This window comes from Malus domestica, chromosome 15 (genome assembly GCF_042453785.1).
Source record: "Malus domestica chromosome 15, GDT2T_hap1".
Classification (NCBI taxonomy): domain Eukaryota; kingdom Viridiplantae; phylum Streptophyta; class Magnoliopsida; order Rosales; family Rosaceae; genus Malus; species Malus domestica.
Window position 1 is genome coordinate 20083396 of NC_091675.1, and position 24815 is coordinate 20108210.

The following is a 24815-nucleotide window of genomic DNA, read 5'->3' on the forward strand; positions in this document are numbered from 1 at the left end:
TTCAGTTATATTTGAGTTTTAGTATATATTGAATTTGGATATATGCCTAATTGCACAAACCAAGTGTTAGGAAGCATGATCGTATGAAAATATTGGCGAATTTGATATTAATTTATTATTATTAATTTTTTAAAAGTGGTCAAACAAAGAAGATCCATATGGGCCACATCCAAGCGTTTGGGCCTCTAACGGTCCACAATTTCGTCAAGCGACAACACAAAACGGCCTTTCGTCCCCAAAAGACCACTTAGCGCAGTTCCCCCCAAATCTGGAGTCCTCGCCGAAGGACCCGAGTCTTTGCGAGCGAGAGAATACACAGACACTGTCACCGTAAATAACTTAAACCATTACAGAAATTAGAACAATCACGACAACTCCCACCAATTTCCTAAACCCTAATTTCCCAAACACTCAAATTAAATCCCCAATTTTTCTACGTTCCCTTTTATTTCAGCCACTGCAGGAAGTAGCGGAGCTCCGGGTTTTGCTTGGAGTGGAAGAAGCAGGAGGTAGTCGCGCGGCAGAAGCAGTTTAGTTGGGAATTTGCGCGATTGGAGTCTCGGAGCTCTGCGTTTTGGGTTTCTTCCCGGGAACGCTAGGGTTTTTCTGTGGTTTGTGCCGGTGATTCAGAGCCCATGAGTCCTGTTCAGAATTTCGAGCAACATGCTCGGCGTCTCGTCGAGCCCGACCTCCGTACTTTCTCTTTCCTCTGTGTGTGTGTGTCTTTGAAGCATAATTCAACTATGTTTTTGAACTTTTAAGCCTTCTTTAGTAATAATTTTATTGAATTTTATCGAACGAACCATTGTAAATTGAGAAAAATTCGTCGTCCTGTGCAGTGAGGTCCAAAACACTGGAAATTTTAAATATTTTTCCGTTAGTGCATGTCCAGTAAACCAAACACGGCCTTCGTTTTCGGACCCAATTAACTATGATAAATAAAGCTTAATTTTGATTTAATTTTTTATTCAACCAAGTTTGATTGATGGGTCTTCAAGATGTTATAGTTTCTTTTTATTTGGAACAGCAATACAGGCAAGGCTTCAGATGGCAATGGAGGTTCGGGACAGCCTAGAGATTGCACACACAGCGGAGTACTTGAATTTTCTAAAATGCTACTTTAGGGCATTTTCCATGATTCTTGAGAAAATTACAAAGCCACAGTTAACTGACAATCCCGAACACAAGCTCCGGAATATTGTGGTGGAGATTCTCAATCGTCTCCCCCACAGTGAAGTACTCCGTCCTTTTGTCCAGGAGCTCTTGAAGGTTGCAATGCATGTACTAACCACTGACAATGAAGAGAATGGTTTAATATGTATCCGTATAATCTTTGACCTCCTCAGGAACTTCAGGCCGACTCTGGAAAATGAAGTTCAGCCATTCTTGGACTTTGTTTGCAAGGTTTACCAGAACTTTAAATTGACTGTCAACCATTTCTTTGAAAATGGGGCGGTGGGCGTGGAAGATATTAAGCCGATGGATACTTCTTCAGATCAATCATTGAGTGGTGGTATTGGAGGTGGTAGTATCGGTGGTGGTATTGGTGGTAGTATTGGTGGTAGTGGGTATGCTGGGGGTGGGCAACTTAACCCTAGTACCCGTTCTTTCAAGATAATTACTGAGAGTCCCCTGGTGGTCATGTTTTTGTTTCAGTTGTATAGTCGACTCGTGCAGACCAATATTCCTCACCTCTTGCCTTTGATGGTTGCTGCTATATCTGTTCCTGGCCCTGAAAAAGTTCCTCTGCATTTGAGGACTCATTTCATTGAGTTGAAGGGTGCACAGGTGAAGGTAAGCATGTGTTTTAGGCTGAATATATATGTATTAAATTCTGTGAGCGGGGCACTGTTCTTTCTTACGTATCCTTGTAGCCTTATGTTAATTTCATGTTTTGTCCACCCATCAATGCTTTCTTCATTAGTTGTTTACTAGTTTGTTTCTCTTCTATTGCAGACAGTTTCATTTTTAACGTATCTGTTGAAGAGCTTTGCTGATTATATCAGGCCCCATGAGGAAAGCATATGTAAAAGTATAGTCAATTTGCTTGTTACATGTTCAGATTCCGTATCGATTAGAAAGGTAAGTATTCTTGTCTCTACTTTATTTTTTCTCCACTTGTATCCTTTTCTTCTTCTTCCATGACTGTATTCTGAATCACCAATATATTGTTGAGTGCAGGAACTGTTAGTAGCCTTAAAACATGTTCTTGGAACAGATTTCAAGAGAGGTTTATTTCCTCTGATTGACACACTATTGGAGGAAAGGTAACACTGTTGGCTCAATCATATGGTGACCTCTAAATTGCCAAAACCATGATACAGAAATTTTATTTCAAGATGACTTATTGAAATCTTTGATAAATGCAATATCTTCATATAATGGAGAAGATATGTTCTTGTTAGTAGCCTTTAACATATTCTTAGAAAAGATTTCAAGAGGTGTTTATTTCCTCTGTAATGTATTCATGGTTAAACAATAAGCATTATGTGCTGGAGAGATGTACATAGATGTTGCTGCTAAGGACAGAGGCAGGCCAGAGAAAACATTTGGCACATGATGCATATGGGTTGCTCTTTTAATATTTATGGGAATCTTTGCTTCCACCTAACCAGTCTTATGCTAGAAATTACATTTTGGTTGCCATCAGATTGAAATGATTAATTTTGCAGTTTTTCTGAGAAATAGAAATAAATGGTTAGCTTCCTATTATGTGGAGTCATGGAATGTGCTAAGATTTTTAGAACGTTTATCTGCTTCCTGTTTGAACATCATTTTTCTTCTTTGTAGTTTGCAACAATCTCAACCTTGCACTTGCCAGAACTGTAGTGTCCATCCCCATATTTTTACTTTTCAATTCTTCTCTGACTTGTTTTAGTTAAAAACAACAGTTTCACTATATGCTAACCAGTTCCAATTGTAACGGGAATTCGCCTGACTGCAAACAACTATTCCATTTTAGAGAAGTAATAATATTGTTGTAGCTAACTTCCGTTCCAATTTTATGAATCTTCTTTAACATTTTCAGGGTTCTGGTTGGAAGTGGTCGAGCCTGCTTTGAGACCTTGAGGCCATTGGCATATAGTCTACTTGCAGAGATTGTTCATCATGTTCGTGCGGACCTCTCCTTGTCACAGGTATTTCTATTCTGTTATGCCTAATATAAAACCAGACTGCTGTTCCATCACTCTCTTCTCATTAATGAGGCTTGATCGTTCATATACAACTTTTCATTCACTTTATATTGGACTGTCTTACCTCTTCTTCATCATCTTCAATTAGGCCAGTTGTCAGCCTTCAATTATGCATTCTGAGAATTACCTATATTGACTTGATTGTTGCAGAATGACGGTTTAGTAGTTCATGGGTGGGAGCTTTATGTTGATGGTTGGTTTGCTAGTCTTGTGTCTGTATTGGTTTGCCCTACGTGTTTTGCTTAGTGGACAAACTTGCTCAACTCCCTTTTACTTAAATTCTTTTTTCAATGAAGGTTGGTTTCCTATCTAAAAGAAGTTGGTTCAACCTGAATCCTTAAATGAACTTTGTTTAAGATACATTGTCCAGCATTATGAGTATGCTTCCCAATAAGACTTTTATGATCCAAAGTAACCTTCCTTTTATAGGATTGAGAAAGTGTGAAATCAATCAACAGGGTTTTGTGTTTTTCTTTTATATTCTTCCTTTGATGGTCAGTGCCCCATTTGGCACTTCTATTCCTTTTTTATTTGATTGCTTAATGTTCGATGTTTATTGATGTTTATTGGAACAATTTCTTGTCGTACTTTTAAATCACAAATTTACACTATTTTCTAACAAGCTTACCTTTATGCTGCAGTTATCCCGAATCATATACTTGTTTTCGAGCAACATGCATGATGCTTCATTGTCGCTTAGCATTCATACTACTTGTGCTCGCTTGATGCTGAATCTGGTGCATATGCTAACTCTATTCTTCAAGAGATTGTCTGTTTTTTTCATTTGGGGTATTCAGTTTTATGTATTGTTTTTTTGGGTACACTGTACGCAGGTGGAGCCTATATTTGAGAAAGGTGTTGACCAACCATCTATGGATGAAGCACGAATTCTATTGGTCTGAGTTACAGCCTAATTATTTTCCTAGAATGGTTTGAATTGGTTGATTGTACGAGTTTTCTCTTTCCTTCAGCTTATAAATATTTTGGTTCTTTGTAGGGGCGTATATTGGATGCTTTTGTTGGAAAATTTAGTACTTTCAAGCGCACTATTCCTCAGGTAATCTTTGATTGCTCTATCTACTTAACCACATGAACCACTTGGGCATCTTGTTTAGTTGATAATTTTGTTTCATGTGAAAGCTTTCATATTACCAGATGGGCTAAGTTATGTCAACATATATTTTTGTGCATCGTCTTTGTATGGTTTATGTGAGTAAAAGAGTTTTGTGTTGCATTTCATACTGTTTGGTGCTCAAACAAAGATGTGTTTTTCGACAATGTATTTAAATAATGTATTTAAATAATTTATTTATTTAATTATGTTTTGGGGGAGTTGATTTTTGAAAAGAAGAAACTTTAATCTAAAACAAGGAACTGTACTTATAAAGTGCAAAAGTAGTCCATCACACAGTCAAAATATACATAATTTACTAAGCTACATCTATCCTAATATAGTAGAATATCATGACATTAGGGGCTTATTTGGAAGTGCTTTTAAGATGACTGAAAGAGCTTTTGCTGAAAGTGTTTTTGGGTTCCAAAAGCACTTGAAATGCATTTTGGAAGAAGCACCAGTTACGTGCTTCTTGCAGGAAGCACTTCAAGTGCTTTTCCAGAATTCACTTGCATTTTTATTAAGGATTGATTCCAAAAATACTTTCATCAAAAGCGCCAGTCATTTTAAAAGCACTTCCAAACACACCCTACAGCTTTCCAATCTTGAACAAGATCAGATAGGATGTGTTCCTTAAGACAGGAGAAACATGAGCCTGAAGAGCCGCCCAAAGCCTAACCTTATCCCACACCTCCTCCACTTCCAGCCCCCTGACATCTTCAAAGATTCAGTGACTCCTCTCTGACCAGCACCAAACAGTTCAAGAACACTTTAGCTTCTTTTTTTTTTCCCACCACCTAAGACCTTAAACTTCTCATTTTAAAGAGAAGCGTTGTTTTAGTACCACCCAGCAAACTTTTGTGTCATTAAATTAAAAAAACTACAATTTCTGGCTAAACGGGCATGATCAGCACTCTCTCCTGAACTTTGGGGAAGTTGATGCTTGTGCGGTTCTTTGCATTTGCTGAAATCCGTCTGATCTTGGTTGATTGTTATTTCTTTCTTGCTTATTTTTCAATACTGACATGTCTCATATTACCTGATAGCTGCTGGAGGAGGCTGAGGAGGGAAAGGACCGTGCTACTCTGAGGTCAAAGCTTGAGCTCCCTGTGCAGGTAGTTTTGTCAAACTTTTCTTTGAGATTGTGTTTCTATGTGCATTTATGCCTTTATGGTTTCCAGTTGCCCATTATATTTTGTCTTTGTATCACTTGCCCACACTCTCTTTATTTGATGCTAAAGTACTTTGTGTTTAAAGTTTTAAACTTTTGTTTTCTTTTTAATGATAGGTATAGATTTATCATATATGTTGCACTTGTAAAGATGTAAAAAAATGGTAGTAAATATGGTTACCATTAGGGATTATAAACCAGTGGATTTATAAGGAAATTTGAGAGCGGCACAGGTTTTGAAACTGCTTGTATAGATGTAATTATTTGGAAAATCAGACCGATTCAGTTTTTGTATGGAAACACCAAGTAGGCATATTAGTTTTATTAATATGGTTCAAAGGAGGCGCCCCTATTCTAGTTTATCTCCTCACTGGTCCATCCTTTGCAAATCTGATTTGGAATCGATTGACCATACTTTCTTGCATTGTCCGGTGACTCTGAGTTTGTAGCTGAAGATGTTAAGGAGATGGGTATCACATGGGTAATCCTGAAGAATTGCCCCTCCCTTAGTGAAGCTCATGCTTTGCCTTGGGAGGGAAAGAAAGCCAAGGTTGTGGGGTTGTATGTTTCATGCGATAATTTGGGTCGTTTGTAAGGAGAGAACTAGAAGGATCTTTGAAGATTTTGAAGGAGCTAGTTTCACAGAGCTGTGGGGCAGAGTTTGGTTTTTGGCTGCTCATTGGCCTCTGTTTCCTCAAAGTTTAGGGGAATTTCTCTCTTTGATTAGGCTAGACTGGAAAGCGGCTGCTCTCCAATGGCTTTTAGGTGTTTGTTTGTGCTGGGTTGTTTTCTATGCTCTAGTTTGTAAGCTGTATTTTTTCTGTTTTTGTTTTGGTCTTCATGACCAACCTCGTAGATGTTTCCTTTGATCTTAATACGATCGTTTCTTTATCAAGAAAATTCTTCCATTGCTTACTATTTATCCATTTCTTTGATTGCTTGATTAAATAGCAGTGTTCTAAAGGGCTGCGCCTAGGCGCTAGGTAGCTGGCTGCTGCCATGATTAATCCCTAGGTGTTTTAAAAATAAGAAAGAGTACCTAGGTGCCCGCCTAGCTTGCCTTTTTGCATGTTATGTTTTCAAGATACTTGTTGGGTACTTGTATGAACAATTGAACACTCATTATATGCTTTTTCCCTATGTTTTTAATATGTTGTAGTACTTTATAATTTATATATCATTCTATTTTGCAATTTATGTTTCCTAAGACTATTATGTTTTTTTTATATTTTTTATGTATAAGTAGACCCTTATTTATATGTTATATAATATATTTACTTAAAATCAGTGTTTTGAAAAACGAGCCTTGAGGTGCACCTAGGCAGCCTTCGAGGCGGGGCGGTGAGGAAAACGCCTCTGCTCAGTGTGAGTAGGCTTAAAATCACCTAGGCGTGGTCGAGGCGTTAGTTGGGGCGTTTGTTTTAAAGTTAGGGTTCTCACGTACAGTGAAGATTTTTTTTATTTGATTGTTGATTATTCTTGTATAATGTTTGATTCGACTATATTGTATAATTGTATATATATATATATATATATATATATATAATATTAATAATTTTAGGTCCCATGAGGCTTTGCCTCTCACCTCAGGCTTTTGTCTTTTAAAACATTGATTAAAATAAAGAAACCGCCTGGGCCTCTGCTTAGTTCCCCCAGGCGCAATGCCCCTACCCGCCGCCCAACTAGCTCCTAGCGCCTTTTAGAACCATGTTAAATAGCTATCCCTTATCATGAAGCACATTATTTAATTTTTAATTTACTTTGTCGCGTATCATTTGGTTGCAGGCAGTTTTGAATTTGCAGATCACCGTTGAACATTCTAAGGAAGTCAATGATTGTAAGCATCTGATTAAGACATTGGTCATGGGTAATTGATCCTCACCACATTTTTTGCTATTTTTCTCCGTGTCATGGTTTATAATGATACTTGTACTTCTGATAGTTATTTCTTCAATTGGGTTGTTTTTATTTTTTTTTAATTTATAAATAATTTGATCAGTCTTTGCTGTATTTGTCAGGAATGAAGACTATCATATGGAGTATCACTCATGCACACTTGCCACGTTCACAGGTATTTTTATCTATGTTATTAGTTATTCCTGAGTTTGTTAACATTTGTTATCTTATGCAGCATTTCTGATGGTTTAAGGTTTCTCCTTCCACGCATGGAACACACCCACAGGTGCTTGTTTCACCATCATCTAATTTACCAGCGCCTCAGGCATTTAAAGGGATGCGAGAAGATGAGGTATTCCAAGTTCATTTAATGAAATCTAACATTTTGTGGTCCCAATCCCTTAATATGACTTTGTTATTGGGTAGGTTCGGAAAGCTTCTGGTGTTTTAAAGAGTGGGGTGCATTGCTTGGCTCTATTCAAGGAGAAGGATGAAGAGAGGGAAATGCTGCAGCTCTTTTCCCAGATTCTGGCTATTATGGAACCTCGAGATTTAATGGACATGTTCTCGTTGTGTATGCCTGAGCTTTTCGAGTGCATGATTTGCAACACACAGTTGGTTCACATATTCTCTACACTTCTCCAAGCCCCTAAAGTATACAGGCCCTTTGCAGATGTTTTGGTTAATTACCTTGTAAACAGTAAACTTGATGTTCTGAAGCATCCAGATACACCTTCAGCAAAACTAGTATTGCATCTCTTTCAGTTTATATTTGGTGCAGTTCGAAAAGCGCCTTCAGATTTTGAACGTATTTTGCAACCTCACGTTCCTGTTATAATGGAAGTGTGCATGAAAAATGCTACTGAAGTTGAAAAGCCTCTTGGTTATATGAAACTTCTTCATGCAACGTTTCAAGCACTGGCAGCATGCAAATTTGATCTTCTTCTGAGGGATTTGATTCCTATGTTACAACCCTGTCTTAATATGCTGTTGATGATGCTTGAGGGTCCAACAGGGGAAGATATGAGGGACCTTTTGCTGGAGTTGTGCTTAACCTTGCCTGCGCGCTTAAGTTCTTTGCTACCCCACCTTCCCCGTCTTATGAAGCCTCTTGTTTTGTGTCTTAAAGGAAGTGATGATCTCGTGAGTTTAGGTTTAAGAACACTTGAGTTTTGGGTAGACAGTTTGAATCCTGATTTCTTGGAACCCAGCATGGCCAATGTAATGTCTGAGGTGATTTTGACCCTATGGTCACACTTGAGGCCTGCTCCCTATCCTTGGGGTGCAAAAGCATTGCAACTCCTTGGCAAGTTAGGAGGTCGTAACAGGCGTTTTCTCAAAGAACCCCTTGCACTTGAATGCAAGGGGAACCCAGAGCATGGACTTCGCACAATTCTTACATTTGAGCCTTCAACCCCATTTTTGGTGCCACTGGATCGATGCATTAATCTTGCCGTGGAAGCTGTTATGCACAAAAATAGTGGAATTGATACTTTCTACCGAAAACAGGCATTGAAGTTTATTCGTGTTTGCTTATCGTCCCAGCTTAATTTGCCTGAAAAGATTAAGGACGATGGAGGCACGCCTAGTCAGTTGTCAACTTTGTTGGTCTCTGCAGTTGATTCTTCTTGGCAGCGGCCTGAAACATCAGACATGAAGGTTAGTTTGAGTTAATGTTATCACTTTGTTAAGTGCTGATAGCTGAGTCCTCCAGTGATTTGAACCTTAAGATCAAAACTTTTATTGCTTTATATTAGTCATATTCACTTTTGGCTATGTAGTTGGGATAATAGTGTTAAAGTGAAGGTTGAACTATTTGGTCATCCAGTTATTGGTCTTCACCGTAAGGCCATCTTCATTATTTAGTGCTTTACTGAGAAGATGCTGCACAAAAATTCAGTTAATGCATGAGTGAATTTATGTATTAGAATATACATGTCTGGGTATTAATTGTCTGTATGATACCTTGACTTATCTACATCATGTTCATTCTTACACAATCATTTACCATGTCTCATCTTTTTGAAACTTTTTTGTCAAGAAACTTTTAGTCTCCTCTCCCCAACCAAAAAAGAATGAAAAGATAATACTCTGTCTGGGTTTTGTATTCTCATTTTCTGTCTATTACAGTTGTTCTGTTTCAACTTCTATTCCATATCTTCTTTACCTGCCCCTTTTTATGTTTTGTTTTCATATAGCCCGTAAAAGGGAAAGAAAAAAGAAAAATAGTATATTCATTATAATAAATCTGGACATAATTGCAGGCTGACTTAGGTGTAAAGACGAAGACCCAACTTATTGCTGAAAAGTCTGTTTTCAAGACTCTCTTAATGACTGTCATTGCTGCCAGTGTGGAGGCAGATCTCCAGGACCCCAAGGATGACTTTGTTGTGAATGTATGCCGCCATTTTGCGATGATGTTCCATATTGATTCATCCTCAACTAATACCTCAGTTGCCAATGCTGCAGTTGGTGGTCCTATGCTTTCATCTAATGCCCAAGTGGGTTCCAGTTCCAGGTCAAAGATTAATACTTCCTCGAACCTCAAGGAGTTAGACCCTCTGATATTTTTGGACGCTCTAGTTGATGTGCTAGCAGATGAAAACCGGCTCCATGCCACGGCTGCACTTAGTGCTTTAAATGTTTTTTCTGAAACACTTCTCTTTCTTGCTCGCTCAAAGCATGCTGATCTGCTGATGTCAAGAGGCCCTGGTACTCCAATGATGGTCTCTAGTCCATCATTAAATCCTGTATACTCTCCACCCCCAAGTGTTCGCATCCCTGTTTTCGAGCAACTTTTGCCCCGTCTTTTGCATTGTTGCTATGGTACAACCTGGCAAGTGCAGATGGGAGGTGTTATGGGACTTGGTGCTTTGGTTGGTAAGGTCACTGTTGAGACCCTGTGCCTTTTCCAAGTAAGAATCGTTCGTGGTTTGGTGTATGTTCTTAAAAGGCTTCCTATATATGCTAGCAAAGAGCAGGAAGAGACAAGTCAGGTGCTTACACAGGTTCTTCGTGTGGTTAATAATGTTGATGAAGCAAACAGTGAATCACGCCGGCAAAGCTTTCAAGGAGTGGTTGATTTCCTTGCTGCAGAATTGTTTAATCCCAATGCATCTATTATTGTCAGAAAGAATGTGCAGTCCTGTTTGGCACTTTTGGCTAGTAGAACTGGTAGTGAGGTATCTGAGCTACTCGAGCCATTATATCAAAATTTGCTTCAGCAAATTTTAGCAAGACCACTCCGGTCAAAAACTGTTGATCAACAGGTAATCTATGTTGTTAATGTTTATGACTAGAATTTGTTGAAGTTCTTTCTAACTTGATTTGGTGGCACATAGGTGGGGACAGTTACAGCTTTAAACTTCTGTTTGGGCTTGAGGCCACCTCTTCTCAAGCTGACACAAGATTTGGTTAATTTTCTCCAAGAAGCATTGCAAATAGCTGAGGCTGATGAAACTGTGTGGGTTGTGAAGTTTATGAACCCCAAAGTGGCCACATCATTAAATAAGCTCCGAACAGCCTGCATTGAGCTACTTTGTACTACCATGGCGTGGGCAGATTTTAAAACTCCAAATCATTCAGAATTGCGCGCAAAGATCATTTCCATGTTTTTCAAATCTTTGACATGTCGAACGCCTGAAATTGTTGCTGTGGCCAAGGAAGGCCTGCGACAGGTGGTGTTTTCTTTTGAATTAGTCTATCCATCTTTTTTTTTTTTGTCGTATTGTAATGCATGCCTGGATGTATAATGATGATTGTTCTATGGAATTATTGGCCTCCCTTTTTGATTGTCTATTTTTCTGGAAAGTTTACTCATCTGGGATCTATCATGTTTGTTTTGGTCAGTTGAGCCATATCCATTTGGTGGGTGATTCATGAAGTATAAATGAATGGGTGATTCATGAAGTATAAATGAACATATTATACATCATCTAGTTTCTTATTTCCTTTTCTACAGCATATGCTTTTCTTGCACTATTACTGGAAACATTGGGCTGTTTTTTTATTGAAAAAATGTACTTGATTCATCTTCTTGTAAAAAAACTGTACTCCATTGCTGTGTAGGTTATTAATCAGCAGAGGATGCCAAAAGAACTTCTGCAGAGCAGCCTTAGGCCTATTTTAGTGAACTTGGCACACACGAAGAATCTGAGCATGCCTCTTCTGCAAGGTCTGGCCCGTCTTCTTGAACTCTTGTCCAATTGGTTTAATGTTACCTTAGGTGGCAAGCTACTGGAACACCTAAAGAAATGGTTAGAGCCTGAAAAACTTGCACAAAGTCAGAAATTATGGAAGGCTGGTGAAGAGCCAAAAATTGCAGCTGGTAATTTATTTTCAGTTGTTTAACCTTGGTGTTTTTCTTGTATGCCTATACATGTGCATGATTACAGATCTTATTATGTTACATTTGTGTTTTTTCCAGCTATTATTGAGCTTTTTCACCTTCTTCCTACGGCTGCATCAAAGTTCCTTGATGAACTTGTAACCTTGACTATTGAATTGGAAGGAGCTCTTCTTCCTGGACAAGTATATAGTGAGATCAACAGCCCATATCGCCTTCCACTCACCAAATTTTTGAATCGCTATGCGACATTAGCGGTTGATTATTTTCTTGCTCGATTAAGTGAACCGAAGTACTTCAGGAGGTAATGTTTAGATATGATATACATGCATGTGTATGTATGCATAGATAGACAGTTAAAACTGAACCAACCCCCAACACGGTTTGGATCAGCCACTTTAGGCAGTTCAGCCGGTTTGATGCCCAGCCCTAATGACCTATTGGCCATCATTTACCATGAAAATCCATGGTACCAACTGTCAAATTAAAATAGGATGGTTGGCATTATTTAGATTCAGGGGTGATTGACCATGGAAGTATTCATGGTCATTGGTGACCAAGTGGTATATAAACTCTCTACAAATATATGTATGTCCAAATACACAGGCAGACACATCATATCATTATTGATTAAATTATGTTCATACTCATCCAGTGCTCTTTGTTAGCATTTAATATATTTTCTCATATCTAGGTTTATGTATATAGTCCGATCGGATGCTGGCCAGCCTTTGAGAGATGAACTTGCTAAATCAGCACAGAAAATACTTGCAAGTGCTTTTCCTGAATTTTTGCCAACTGCTTCGGGAACATCAACTCCACCTTCTGCTTTGTTGGGTGATGAAGGTCTTGTTAAGCCTCTATCTGATAGTTCTAATCTCCCATCTGCACATCCTGGTGCAACGCCAGATGCTTATTTTCGGGGACTTGCACTCATAAAAAATTTAGTCAAATTGATACCTGGCTGGCTACAAAGTAACCGCATTGTGTTTGATACCTTGGTACTTGTTTGGAAGTCACCTGCAAGGCTATCCCGTTTGCAGAATGAACAGGAGCTGAACTTAGTGCAGGCAAGTTTAGTGGCTTTTGTATTGAAGTTCTATACTTTGTTGTTGATCATCTGTTGGGCAAGTTTAGTGGCTTGTTAGTATAATTAACCCATTAGGTAATCTTAAGATGGGGAAAACCCTTGCTTTCTTTCTTAAACTAATTATATGACCTTTCGGTTATTTTAACGTATCATTTACTATGCGGCCCTGAAGTCTTTACTTACTAAGTTTTGAAATGCAGGTTAAAGAAAGCAAATGGCTTGTCAAATGCTTCCTGAATTATTTACGGCATGACAAAACAGAAGTGAATGTTCTCTTTGAAATACTCTCCATCTTCTTGTTTCATACTCGAATTGATTTTACATTTCTGAAGGAGTTTTATATCATTGAGGTACGTACTTTTCTCCCTGTTTTATGTCATTTGTATTTTACTTAGGTGATTGTTTGTGAAGCGATCATCATCTGTTCTCAGGTTGCAGAAGGTTATCCACCTAACTTTAAGAAAGCACTTCTCTTGCATTTCTTAAATCTTTTCCAATCAAAGCAACTTGGTCATGATCATCTGGTGGTTATTATGCAAATGCTTATTCTTCCAATGCTTGCTCATTCCTTCCAAAATGATCAGAGTTGGGAAGTTGTTGACCAAACTATAATAAAAACAATTGTTGACAGACTTCTCGATCCTCCAGAAGAGGTATATTTTCTGCAAAAGTTAAAGGCTTCCAGTGCCACTATGTCTCATCTCCTTAGTTCTGTTTTTAAATCATCAAACGTATATATTTTTTTTCTAGATTACATTTTCTTTATTTGTCTCACCATGTCTGTGTATAGGTTTCTGCTGAATATGACGAGCCCTTGAGAATAGAACTTTTGCAGCTTGCCACTTTGCTTCTTAAGTATCTGCAGAATGACCTTGTACATCATAGGAAAGAACTAATCAAATTTGGTTGGAATCATCTCAAACGCGAAGATAGTGCCAGTAAACAGTGGGCATTTGTAAATGTTTGCCATTTCTTGGAGGCTTATCAAGCCCCAGAAAAAATTATACTCCAGGTATTGCACATTGTGGGCATGATATCTATTTTAATCTTTTGTTGGCACTTGGCACAAGCTGTTAACCCCTTATTGACACTAAGTTTTAATGCTTTGGAAATTTTGGTTTTGATGCTCAAATTGTCATAGAATTATCAGTTTTATGCTCAGACGATAGGTCTTTTTCCCTCGTTTGTGTTTGAAATGAAAATCACATCTATCCTATAATTCTTAGCCATTTACCAAATCTTAAATTGTTAGAGTGGTCTATAAACGTATATATTTGTTGATAATCTGGAATGCACCAGCATGTGCTCACAGCTCCTGCACCCCTCTATAATGCATTCTTTGGATTCATTGTCGAGTACTTTGTTAATAAAAACTATTTTGTTTTAGTACCCTGACGTTGATTTGAGTATGCAGGTTTTTGTAGCACTCCTGAGAACTTGCCAACCAGAGAATAAAATGTTGGTCAAGCAGGCCCTTGATATATTAATGCCAGCACTACCACGAAGGTTGCCTCTTGGAGATTCTCGTATGCCAATTTGGATACGGTACACCAAAAAAATTTTGGTTGAGGAAGGCCACTCAATCCCTAATCTGATTCACATTTTTCAGCTTATTGTGCGCCATTCAGATCTCTTTTACAGCTGTAGAGCTCAATTTGTACCTCAGATGGTCAATTCTCTTAGTCGCCTTGGATTGCCTTACAACACCTCTGCAGAAAACAGGCGTCTTGCAATTGAACTTGCGGGTTTGGTTGTTGGATGGGAAAGACAAAGACAAAATGAAATGAAAGTAGTGGCAGATGGTGATGTTACCAATCAGAACAGTGAGGGGTTTAATCTAGGCCCTGCTAGTGCTGATCCTAAGCGCTCTGTGGATGGGTCTACATTTCCTGAAGATTCAACGAAGCGTGTCAAAGTTGAACCTGGTCTTCAATCCCTCTGTGTAATGTCGCCTGGTGGGCCATCCACAATCCCTAACATTGAGACCCCTGGGTCTGCTAGCCAACCTGATGAAGAATTCAAGCCAAATGCTGCTATGGAGGAAATGATTATCAATTTCCTTATAAGGGTAACACCCTTCCTTCAACTTATCACACATGTTTCATGTATGAGTGAGATGGTTTGAAAATACTTTGGTATTCAAACCTCGTCAATTTGGCATTAAAGAACCTCATTAATTTGAACCGAAGCTTTCTGGCTGATGACACTCTGCTTGTTGACATTCCTTCCATGGAACATCTGGGAATGGAAAAGATGTCTAAGCCTATCTTGGACTTTTGACATTATGTACTCCATATATAATTGAATTTGTTCGATTTTGGTTTTGTTTTGAATGGTCTTATGCTTGGTTTATGGATCACCTATAATTGAATAGGCAATCTTTCTTTAGGTGCAGTAATGTTGAGCTGTCATGGAGTCCTTGTATATTTGTTTGTAGTTTATAATCTCACCATTTTCATGGTTTTGGAAACAGGTTGCTTTGGTCATAGAGCCCAAGGACAAGGAAGCAAGTATTATGTACAAACAAGCATTAGACCTTCTATCACAGGCTTTGGAGGTGTGGCCAACTGCCAATGTTAAATTCAATTACTTAGAGAAGTTTCTGAGCAGCATTCAGCCTCAGTCCAAGGACCCTTCCACAGCCCTTGCGCAGGGCTTGGATGTCATGAATAAGGTCCTAGAGAAGCAGCCACATTTATTCATCAGAAATAACATCAATCAAATTTCCCAGGTATGTTCTCACACCACCATCTGTTTATCTTTTTTCTCTTACGAAGTCTGCTCTTACCTGGAGTTCCGCACTCAACTTTGGTGTTATGGGGGACATTTTTTTTTTGACAGATTCTTGAACCATGTTTCAAGTATAAACTGTTAGATGCCGGAAAGTCATTGTGCTCCCTGTTGAAAATGGTCTTTGTTGCTTTTCCTCTGGAAGCAGCTACTACTCCACAAGATGTGAATCTAATATATCACAAGGTTGATGAACTAATAAAGAAGCACATCAATACTGTTACAGCTCCTCAGACATCGAGTGAGGAGAGCACTGCTAATTCAATTAGTTTTGTGCTGCTTGTGATTAGAACCTTGACAGAGGTTCAAAAGAACTTTGTTGATCCTTACATCTTCGTCCGTATTCTGCAACGCCTGGCACGAGATATGGGGTCATCATCAAGTTCTCATTTGAGACAAGTATGTCTGTTTTCTCATGTTTACCTCTTTCGTGTTTCATATAAATTCATGTTTCGTTGTATCAAATTTCATTTACTTCGTCATCTAGTCAGTTTTATTTGTCTATTCCTCTTGTGTACATGTTTACTTGCTGCTGACTTTATCCATGATATGTTGGTATCTGTCTATTATGTTCTATCAGCTGGCAGTAATCTGCTTTTCTTAGTTACTTTGGTTTGGTTTCTGGTTTTTAAACACATCATTGCGTTTTCTATTCTTGGTCTTCTGGATTTAGAATTTATGTTGCCTTCAAGTTGTGGGATAGTTCTGTGCTTTGAAGAAAGTTGAGGTTCCACCATAAAACCATTTGGCAACATGGGGTGCATCCCAACTTACTTATGAAGCCCATGCAAGGTCCCTCCTCTCATCAATGTGAGATTCATTCTCAACATGCATACCTTTGAGACCGGAGCATACGTTTTCAGCCAGAAGTAGAACTATGACAATATGCAGCCCAGTTGGAGGAACGCAGATGTGATCTGGCATGAATGATCTTTGTTTACTAATCTTTTTTTCCAACTTTAACGCAAGTTCTTATCCACAAGATTTTGAACTCAGGACCTCCTCCATCAAAAGTGGGGACTAAATGCCACTAGACTATATGGTAATTGGTGATTGTATACCAATCAGGCAGTGGTTTTAATTTGTACAGTTCATTCAATATTCTCTGCCCTTCTAGTAACTTATATTTCATCTGGAAGGGTGTGTGTGGAAGGTAAAAGGGGTGTGTGGATGGCACCACCCTTTATAGTTTGTTTTATGATGTCTTAATATTGGATAATATCCTGTCTCACTTCAGTTGAATTATATTTAGTGAACCTTGTCCTCTATTTCAGGGCCAGACAAAAGATCTGGATTCCGCAGTTTCCTCTTCTCGTCAAGGGGCTGATGTTGGAGCCGTCATTTCTAATCTGAACTCTGTTCTGAAACTTATTAGTGAAAGGGTCATGCTTGTTCCAGAGTGCAAAAGATCTGTAACTCAAATACTAAATGCCTTACTTTCTGAGAAAGGCACTGATGCTAGCGTGCTTCTTTGCATACTTGAGGTAATAAAAGGGTGGATTGAAGATGACTTTGGAAAGCCAGGCTCATCTGTCACTTCAAATGCTTTTCTCATTCCAAAGGAAATAGTTTCCTTTCTTCAGAAGCTTTCACAAGTTGATAAACAAAACTTCTCAATTGCTCTTGAAGAGTGGGACAGAAAATATCTTCAGCTTCTTTATGGATTATGTGCTGATTCAAATAAGTAAGTAATGTAGTTGAGTTCATTTTTGTTGTACTTGAATAAAAGGATATGCTAAAATATTTGGTTGACTTCCAGATATCCCCTCTCCCTGCGTCAAGAGGTGTTTCAGAAGGTGGAAAGGCAATTCATGCTTGGTTTACGTGCAAGAGATCCTGAATTACGGATGAAATTTTTCTCACTTTATCATGAATCTCTCGGGAAAACATTGTTTGCTAGGCTTCAGTATGTCATTCACCTTCAGGATTGGGAAGCCTTGGGTGATGTCTTCTGGCTCAAACAGGGCCTTGATCTTCTTTTAGCAATCTTAGTTGAGGATAAACCTATTACTCTTCCTCCAAACTCTGCAAAGGTGCCACCACTTTTGGTTTCAGATTCTCCAGACCCTTCTGCAATGCACCAGCAGGTCACTGATATCCCAGAGGGTTCAGAGGATGCTCCTCTAACATTTGATACCCTTGTTCGTAAGCATGCACATTTTTTGAATGAGATGAGCAAACTCAAGGTATGATGGTTCATTAAATTTTCCTTTGGTGAATCTATTTGGCAATGATGAGACAATCTGGCATACTGACATGGTGTTAAGAGTCCCAGAACATGTTATAATTTTGATGGATTTGTAATACCACTTCACGACACTTGGCGTTATGGTCACAATCACATACATTAATGTTTTATTACATTTGTCCTAAAATAATGCCTGGTTTCTAACTCTCTCTTCCAGATTCTGTTACTATTAATTATGTTTAATAGGTTTAAGTAATTTCGCTCCCTTGTCTGTTGTTGGTGGCAAGCTATCATCAGACAAGCTTGCGTAATTGATATTCTACTCAAATGGAAAGTTCTGACTTTTTCTTTTGAATTCTTCCTTTGGTCTAGGTGGCTGATCTTATTATTCCACTGAGAGAGCTTGCTCATGCAGATGCCAATGTTGCTTATCATTTGTGGGTGTTGGTGTTTCCCATTGCCTGGGTGACCTTAGACAAGGAAGAGCAGGTCGCACTAGCTAAACCAATGATTGCTCTGCTTTCAAAAGATTATCATAAGAAGCAGCAAGGCAGCAGACCAAATGTTGTGCAAGCCCTTCTGGAAGGGCTTCAATTGAGCCACCCTCAGCCTCGGATGCCAAGTGAGCTCATTAAATATATTGGGAAAACTTACAATGCATGGCACATAGCATTGGCTCTGCTGGAAAGTCATGTCATGTTGTTCACAAATGATACAAAGTGCTCAGAGTCTCTTGCGGAACTTTATCGTTTGCTCAATGAAGAAGACATGAGGTGTGGATTGTGGAAGAAAAGGTCAATCACTGCAGAAACTAGAGCCGGGCTTTCGCTAGTTCAGCACGGCTACTGGCAACGTGCTCAAAGCCTCTTTTACCAAGCTATGCTTAAGTCAACTCAGGGCACATATAATAACACAGTGCCAAAGGCCGAGATGTGTCTCTGGGAAGAACAATGGCTGTACTGTGCTGGTCAACTTAGTGAATGGGAACCATTGGTAGAATATGGAAAAAGTATTGAGAATCACGAAATACTACTTGATACTCTTTGGAAATTGCCTGATTGGGGATACTTGAAGGATCAGGTACTTACAAAGGCTCAGGTGGAAGATACTCCGAAACTTCGGCTTATACAATCATTCATTTTGCTTCATGAAAGAAATGCAAATGGTGTGGGGGACGCTGAGAACAGTGTGGGGAAAGGTGTTGATCTTGCCTTGGATCAGTGGTGGCAGCTGCCAGAGATGTCTATCCATGCTAGGATTCCTCTCTTACAGCAATTCCAACAGCTAGTTGAAGTTCAAGAGTCGTCAAGAATTCTTGTGGACATTGCCAACGGAAACAAACTTTCTGGGAATCCTGTGGTTGGTGTACATGGAAATCTATATGCTGATCTCAAGGACATTCTTGAGACTTGGAGGCTGAGAACTCCAAATGAATGGGATAACATGTCTGTTTGGTATGATTTGCTACAATGGAGGAATGAAATGTACAATGCAGTCATAGAAGCATTCAAAGATTTTACAACAACGAATCCACAACTTCATCACCTTGGTTATCGTGACAAAGCTTGGAACGTTAATAAGCTTGCTCACATTGGTCGTAAGCAAGGCCTTTACGATGTTTGTGTCTCAATACTTGAAAAGATGTATGGCCATTCAACGATGGAAGTGCAGGTAATAATAAATACAACCGTTACATTGTATTTAATTTAATTGCTTATTTCTGTCCTTCAAAAAATGAGTAAAAACATGGTTGTTGGGCCTTTATGAACATCCTCCAGTATAAGCCAAGGACTCTATTCTGGGGGTTACTAGCTGATATGTTGAAAGCCCTCAATGTATGATTTTCGTTTCTGGTAAATGTTATGCAACTTGTAACCATGTTAATTATGTTAAATTATCATCTTGAACCTCCTTGAGGTAATGTTGCATGAGCGCGATCCTCCATAGCTAATGTTTTATGAGAAATGCTAAGGAGACTCTCTCAAAAGTGGGACTCTGCATGGACTCTGTCACCTCATCTTTGTGGCACAATTTCTGTGCCAACATTATAAAACAATGTGCCAAAAAGATGAGGTGGTGGACAGTCCATGGAGAGTCTCACTTTGAGAGAGTCTCCTTAGTGTTTCTCATGTTTTATATTGTTGAACTGTGATATGTTGTTTTGGTGATATCCTTCCATAAACCAGTTCTATTTGCCCTAGATACAGGTTTCTAATCTCTTTCCATGTATTTTACCAGGAGGCCTTTGTTAAGATTACAGAACAGGCAAAAGCTTATCTGGAAATGAAAGGGGAGCTTACCAGTGGTCTCAATCTAATCAACAGCACAAACTTAGAGTATTTTCCTGTGAAACATAAAGCAGAAATATTTCGTCTGAAGGGGGATTTCTTGTTAAAGCTAAATGATTATGAAGGTGCTAATCTTTCATACTCCAATGCTGTCAGCCTTTTCAGAAATGTGCCTAAAGGATGGATAAGCTGGGGAAATTATTGTGACATGGTATGTCCTGTAATGTGCTTCAAATATGATGATGATATTAAATTTTTTTAATTTTTTTTAATTTTTTAATTTTGGTGCGTAACCTATCTTCTATTTATTTTGCACAGGCTTACAGAGAAAGGAATGATGAGACATGGTTGGAGTATGCTGTCTGTTGCTTTCTTCAAGCCATCAAATTTGGGATATCTAACTCAAGAAATCATCTAGCTCATGTTTTATATCTTCTAAGCTTTGATACTCCCAATGAACATGTTGGGAGGTCTTTTGATAAATATATTGACCAAATTCCCCACTGGGTCTGGCTTTCTTGGATTCCACAACTCCTACTTTCTTTGCAGAGGACAGAAGCTCCCCATTGCAAACTCGTCCTACTAAAAATCGCCACCGTCTATCCCCAGGTAAAATGTTATGTTAACTTTGTCAAAGGAAATAAAATTCAATGCAGTATTTCACTCCAACATAAATCTTGATTATCTCTAGCATTATAATCTCAGGCCCTATATTACTGGCTGCGCACATACTTGCTTGAACGGCGTGATGTTGCAAATAAAGCTGAACTTGGTAGTCGAATGGCAATGGCTCAAAGGATACAGCAAAGTGCCTCTGGTGCCAGTGCTGGTTCAATTGGGTTAGCCGATGGGAATGCTAGAGTACAAGGTCATAGTGGCAGTGGTTTATCCTCAGACAACCAAGTTCACCAAACTGCCCAATCTGGTGGTGGAATTGGTTCTCATGATGGTGGAAACTCTCATGGGCAAGAATCTGAAAGGTCCACAGTTGTCGAGAGTGGCATGCATCAGGGTAATGAGCAACAAAGTTCTTCAACAATCAGTGATGGTGGTCAGAGTGCATTAAGGCGTAATGGTGCTTTGGGTTCAGTACCCTCTGCTGCCAGCGCTTTTGATGCTGCAAAGGATATAATGGAGGCTCTTAGAAGTAAACATACTAATTTGGCTAGTGAACTTGAGGTGTGATATCTCCGTCTCAGAAGTTAAATATTTGATGTACTTTTGTTATTTAGAAGTCCCATGTATATATATGTGCGTGCGTGTTGATAAGTTCATTTTATTAACACAGACAATTAAGAAAAGTCAATCCTCATTTTGTTAACTTTCTGGGTGCAGACTCTGCTGACTGAAATTGGTTCAAGGTTTGTCACTCTGCCAGAGGAGAGACTTCTAGCTGTGGTTAACGCCTTGCTCCACCGCTGTTACAAGTACCCAACTGCCACAACAGCTGAAGTTCCCCAATCGCTTAAGAAGGAACTCTCCGGTGTTTGCAGAGCTTGCTTTTCACAAGATGCTGTGAATAAGCATGTTGATTTTGTGAGAGAGTACAAACAGGATTTCGAGTGTGATCTTGATCCTGGGAGTACTACTACTTTCCCTGCCACCCTCTCTGAATTGACTGAGCGGTTAAAGCATTGGAAAAATGTCCTCCAGAGCAATGTTGAGGACAGGTTTCCAGCTGTCTTGAAGCTGGAAGAGGAAAGCAGGGTGTTGCGCGACTTCCATGTCGTTGATGTGGAGGTTCCAGGACAGTACTTTAGCGATCAGGTAACTAAATCAGTGTTTGCACATTTCTGCTCCTATCATTGTCCGGGCTTTGTTGTTTATTCTTTATGAGTCATCTCATTGGTCTTCCTGTGTCATGGGATGAATGGAGGTGGTTGTATCCCAAGTTGATTCTATTATGTTGAATGACTATCAAGCTTTGGATAAATGCTTTCAGATCAAGTTGATTCAAAATTCTATATCTTCTCTCAGTGCATTTTCTTATATGAAACAACATGATTGTTATGTTTGCAGGAAATTGCACCCGACCATACAGTAAAGTTAGACAGGGTTGGAGCTGATATACCAATAGTGCGAAGACATGGAAGTAGTTTCCGGCGTTTGACTCTTATTGGCTCTGATGGTTCTCAACGTCATTTTATTGTCCAGACATCTTTAACCCCTAATGCTAGAAGTGACGAGCGAATATTGCAGCTTTTCCGTGTGATGAACCAAATGTTTGATAAGCACAAGGAATCAAGGCGACGCCACATATCCATTCACACCCCAATCATCATTCCTGTTTGGTCCCAGGTTTGTCCTTATTCACATTTGAGGGATTAGATTATTTCTCTCTCTCTCTCTCTCTCTCTCTCTCTCTCTCTCTCTATATATATATATATATATATAACTACTAGACGTAACTCCCCACCTTGAAGACATCTACTGGTTTTTAGATAAGGGATAGGGCTATTTTACCAGGTCCTGGTTGTTTTGTGGTTAGTTTCTCTTTGGAATGTTGATGCAGAACAAAAGCAGAAAACTAGAAGAATATCTTTGTATTCTACTAGGAAACCTTGAATAGGAAATTAGCACTCTCAATGAGAGCAACTTAGTCTGTAGATTGATTATTCTAATATCAAAATAAGGGTACAAGCCACCCTTGTACAGCTAGGTGATGCGTAGATGCAAATTAAAGACTACATAGTGTAATGCATGAACCTGAGACGAGTGCAGTAGCAGTTACATAGGTATGAATTAGTGAGATGCATGAATGTGACCAATTAATCACCAAAGTGCTCATAAACCCATCTCTCATTAATACGCTGCATCAAATGTGGTTGCTATTGTAACCATGTCGAGAAGAAGGAAATTGTTTTATTTTATTTTTATACTATTGCTGTATGTGCAGGTCCGAATGGTAGAAGATGATTTGATGTACAGCACCTTTCTTGAGGTGTATGAGAATCACTGCTCAAGGAATGACAAGGAGGCGGATCTTCCCATAACCTATTTCAAGGAGCAATTGAACCCGGCTGTATCTGGCCAAGTCATTAACGGAGCTGTTGTAGACCTTCGCCTCCAAGCTTATAATGACATAACAAAAAATCTTGTATCTGACGGCATTTTTTCCCAATACATGTACAAGACTCTGTTAAACGGGAACCATATGTGGACTTTCAAAAAGCAGTTTGCCATCCAGTTGGCCCTCTCGAGTTTTATGTCTCTCATGCTACAAATTGGAGGGAGGTCCCCAAATAAAATTTTATTTGCTAAGAACACAGGAAAAATATTTCAAACCGATTTTCATCCTGCATATGATGTAAATGGAATGGTCGAATTGAACGAGCCAGTGCCTTTTCGTCTTACAAGGAACATGCAAGCTTTCTTCTCCCATTTTGGAGTGGAAGGCCTCATTGTGTCGGCAATGTGTGCTGCTGCACAGGCTGTTGTTTCACCCAAAGTGAGTTTTTTCTTGGCAGTTGCTTTCTTTATGAGCACGTAAGCAAAGAGATTATGTGTCCTAAATCTCAATCTTTCTCTATTGCAGCAAAGTCAACATCTGTGGCATCAGCTGGCTATGTTTTTCCGTGATGAGCTGCTGTCTTGGTCTTGGAGAAGACCCTCCCTCGGGATGCCTATGGCCCCGTTTGCGGGAGGGGGTAATATGAACCCCATTGACTTCAAGCAGAAGGTCATCGCCAATGTAGAGCATGTTATTGGCCGGATCAATATAATTGCCCCACAGTACTTTTCCGAAGAGGTAACCAGTGCCTCCAATCTTTAAATAACATAGAGCTTTGCATCACTCGCAATGATATTGAGTTTGAGCGCGTCTCATAAAATGAGCGACAATGCATTCGGTGATTTATTTCCATTTTTCTTTTCCATCTAAACAGTGGTATGCTGTTTTTTCAATTCAAGATAATTTATGCTGTTGGTGCTGATTTTATCGATTTCCTAAACCTTAAACACTCCTCTATAAGTTTGAGGGTTTATCGATTTCAAAAATTGATTAACCAATTGCTAATTTATGGTCCCTAATAGTGTGTCACTGTCATGTGTGTTGTGCTGCATTCAGGAGGATAATGGCATGGAACCACCGCAGTCAGTGCAGCGCGGAGTGACTGAGTTGGTTGAAGCTGCCTTGACTCCGAGGAACTTGTGCATGATGGATCCAACGTGGCACCCCTGGTTTTAAAGTGTCGTAGCACAGATATTTGTAGAGTCGAGAAGGGATTATAAATCTATTCAGACGGACATATTGGTGCTTTTTAGTGACCCGATGTGGAAAGACATGAGTAGCCTTTTCAATGTAAATTACATGTCTTACGTAAATTTTATTTATAGAAAGAAATGAGCAAGATCCGGGGGCAAGGTTTTGAAATTTGTCAAATGTACTACTTGTTCCTTGAATTCCATGGATTTTTACGCCAGTGTTGCCGAGTACTTCTGGGTAAATGAACACGATGCGAGAAATAGAGGCGTGGAGAACAACCCTAAACAAAATTTACCTCTAGTGTGACATATTTGTACTGTACCTTTCGATGTATCCGATGAGGAAACAAATCTTCTCACTTTCCAGGATAACATTTTGGTATCTGAGAGGGGATGCAAGATTCAGACCCGACACTGCTGCGGAGACTTCAGTTTCATCGGCTACACCAGAAATGGCATAGTGGTACCCAAGTCCTTGGGGTCCTCCCACCTATTGGATTAGTCTTTTGGGTTGGGCTCTTCCCTTGGGTTTGAGT

At 39.2% G+C, this 24815-nt stretch overlaps 1 protein-coding gene across 2 annotated transcripts; it reads left to right on the forward strand.

The window, feature by feature from the left end:
* The first annotated feature begins 249 nt into the window (after positions 1 to 249).
* Positions 250 to 24448, forward strand: LOC103400179 (uncharacterized). Of its 2 annotated transcripts, none has more exons than XM_070813162.1 (35): positions 250 to 693; positions 1028 to 1794; positions 1957 to 2082; positions 2182 to 2267; positions 3029 to 3137; positions 3836 to 3931; positions 4028 to 4090; positions 4192 to 4251; positions 5355 to 5423; positions 7265 to 7346; positions 7498 to 7550; positions 7629 to 7727; positions 7802 to 9034; positions 9640 to 10644; positions 10717 to 11052; positions 11444 to 11702; positions 11802 to 12024; positions 12415 to 12790; positions 13011 to 13160; positions 13242 to 13463; positions 13601 to 13822; positions 14225 to 14878; positions 15284 to 15541; positions 15652 to 15999; positions 16875 to 17284; positions 17360 to 17786; positions 18161 to 19459; positions 20027 to 20287; positions 20395 to 20685; positions 20782 to 21255; positions 21412 to 21843; positions 22096 to 22374; positions 22973 to 23524; positions 23612 to 23824; positions 24143 to 24448. In XM_070813162.1, exons 1-35 carry the CDS (start codon positions 636 to 638, stop codon positions 24260 to 24262), a joined length of 11712 nt encoding a protein of 3903 aa, XP_070669263.1. In that variant the 5' UTR covers positions 250 to 635; the 3' UTR covers positions 24263 to 24448. The 2 variants fall into 2 exon arrangements, with proteins under 2 accessions (XP_070669263.1, XP_070669264.1); XM_070813163.1 differs by having other exon boundaries at positions 7662 to 7727.
* The last annotated feature ends 367 nt before the right edge of the window (positions 24449 to 24815 follow it).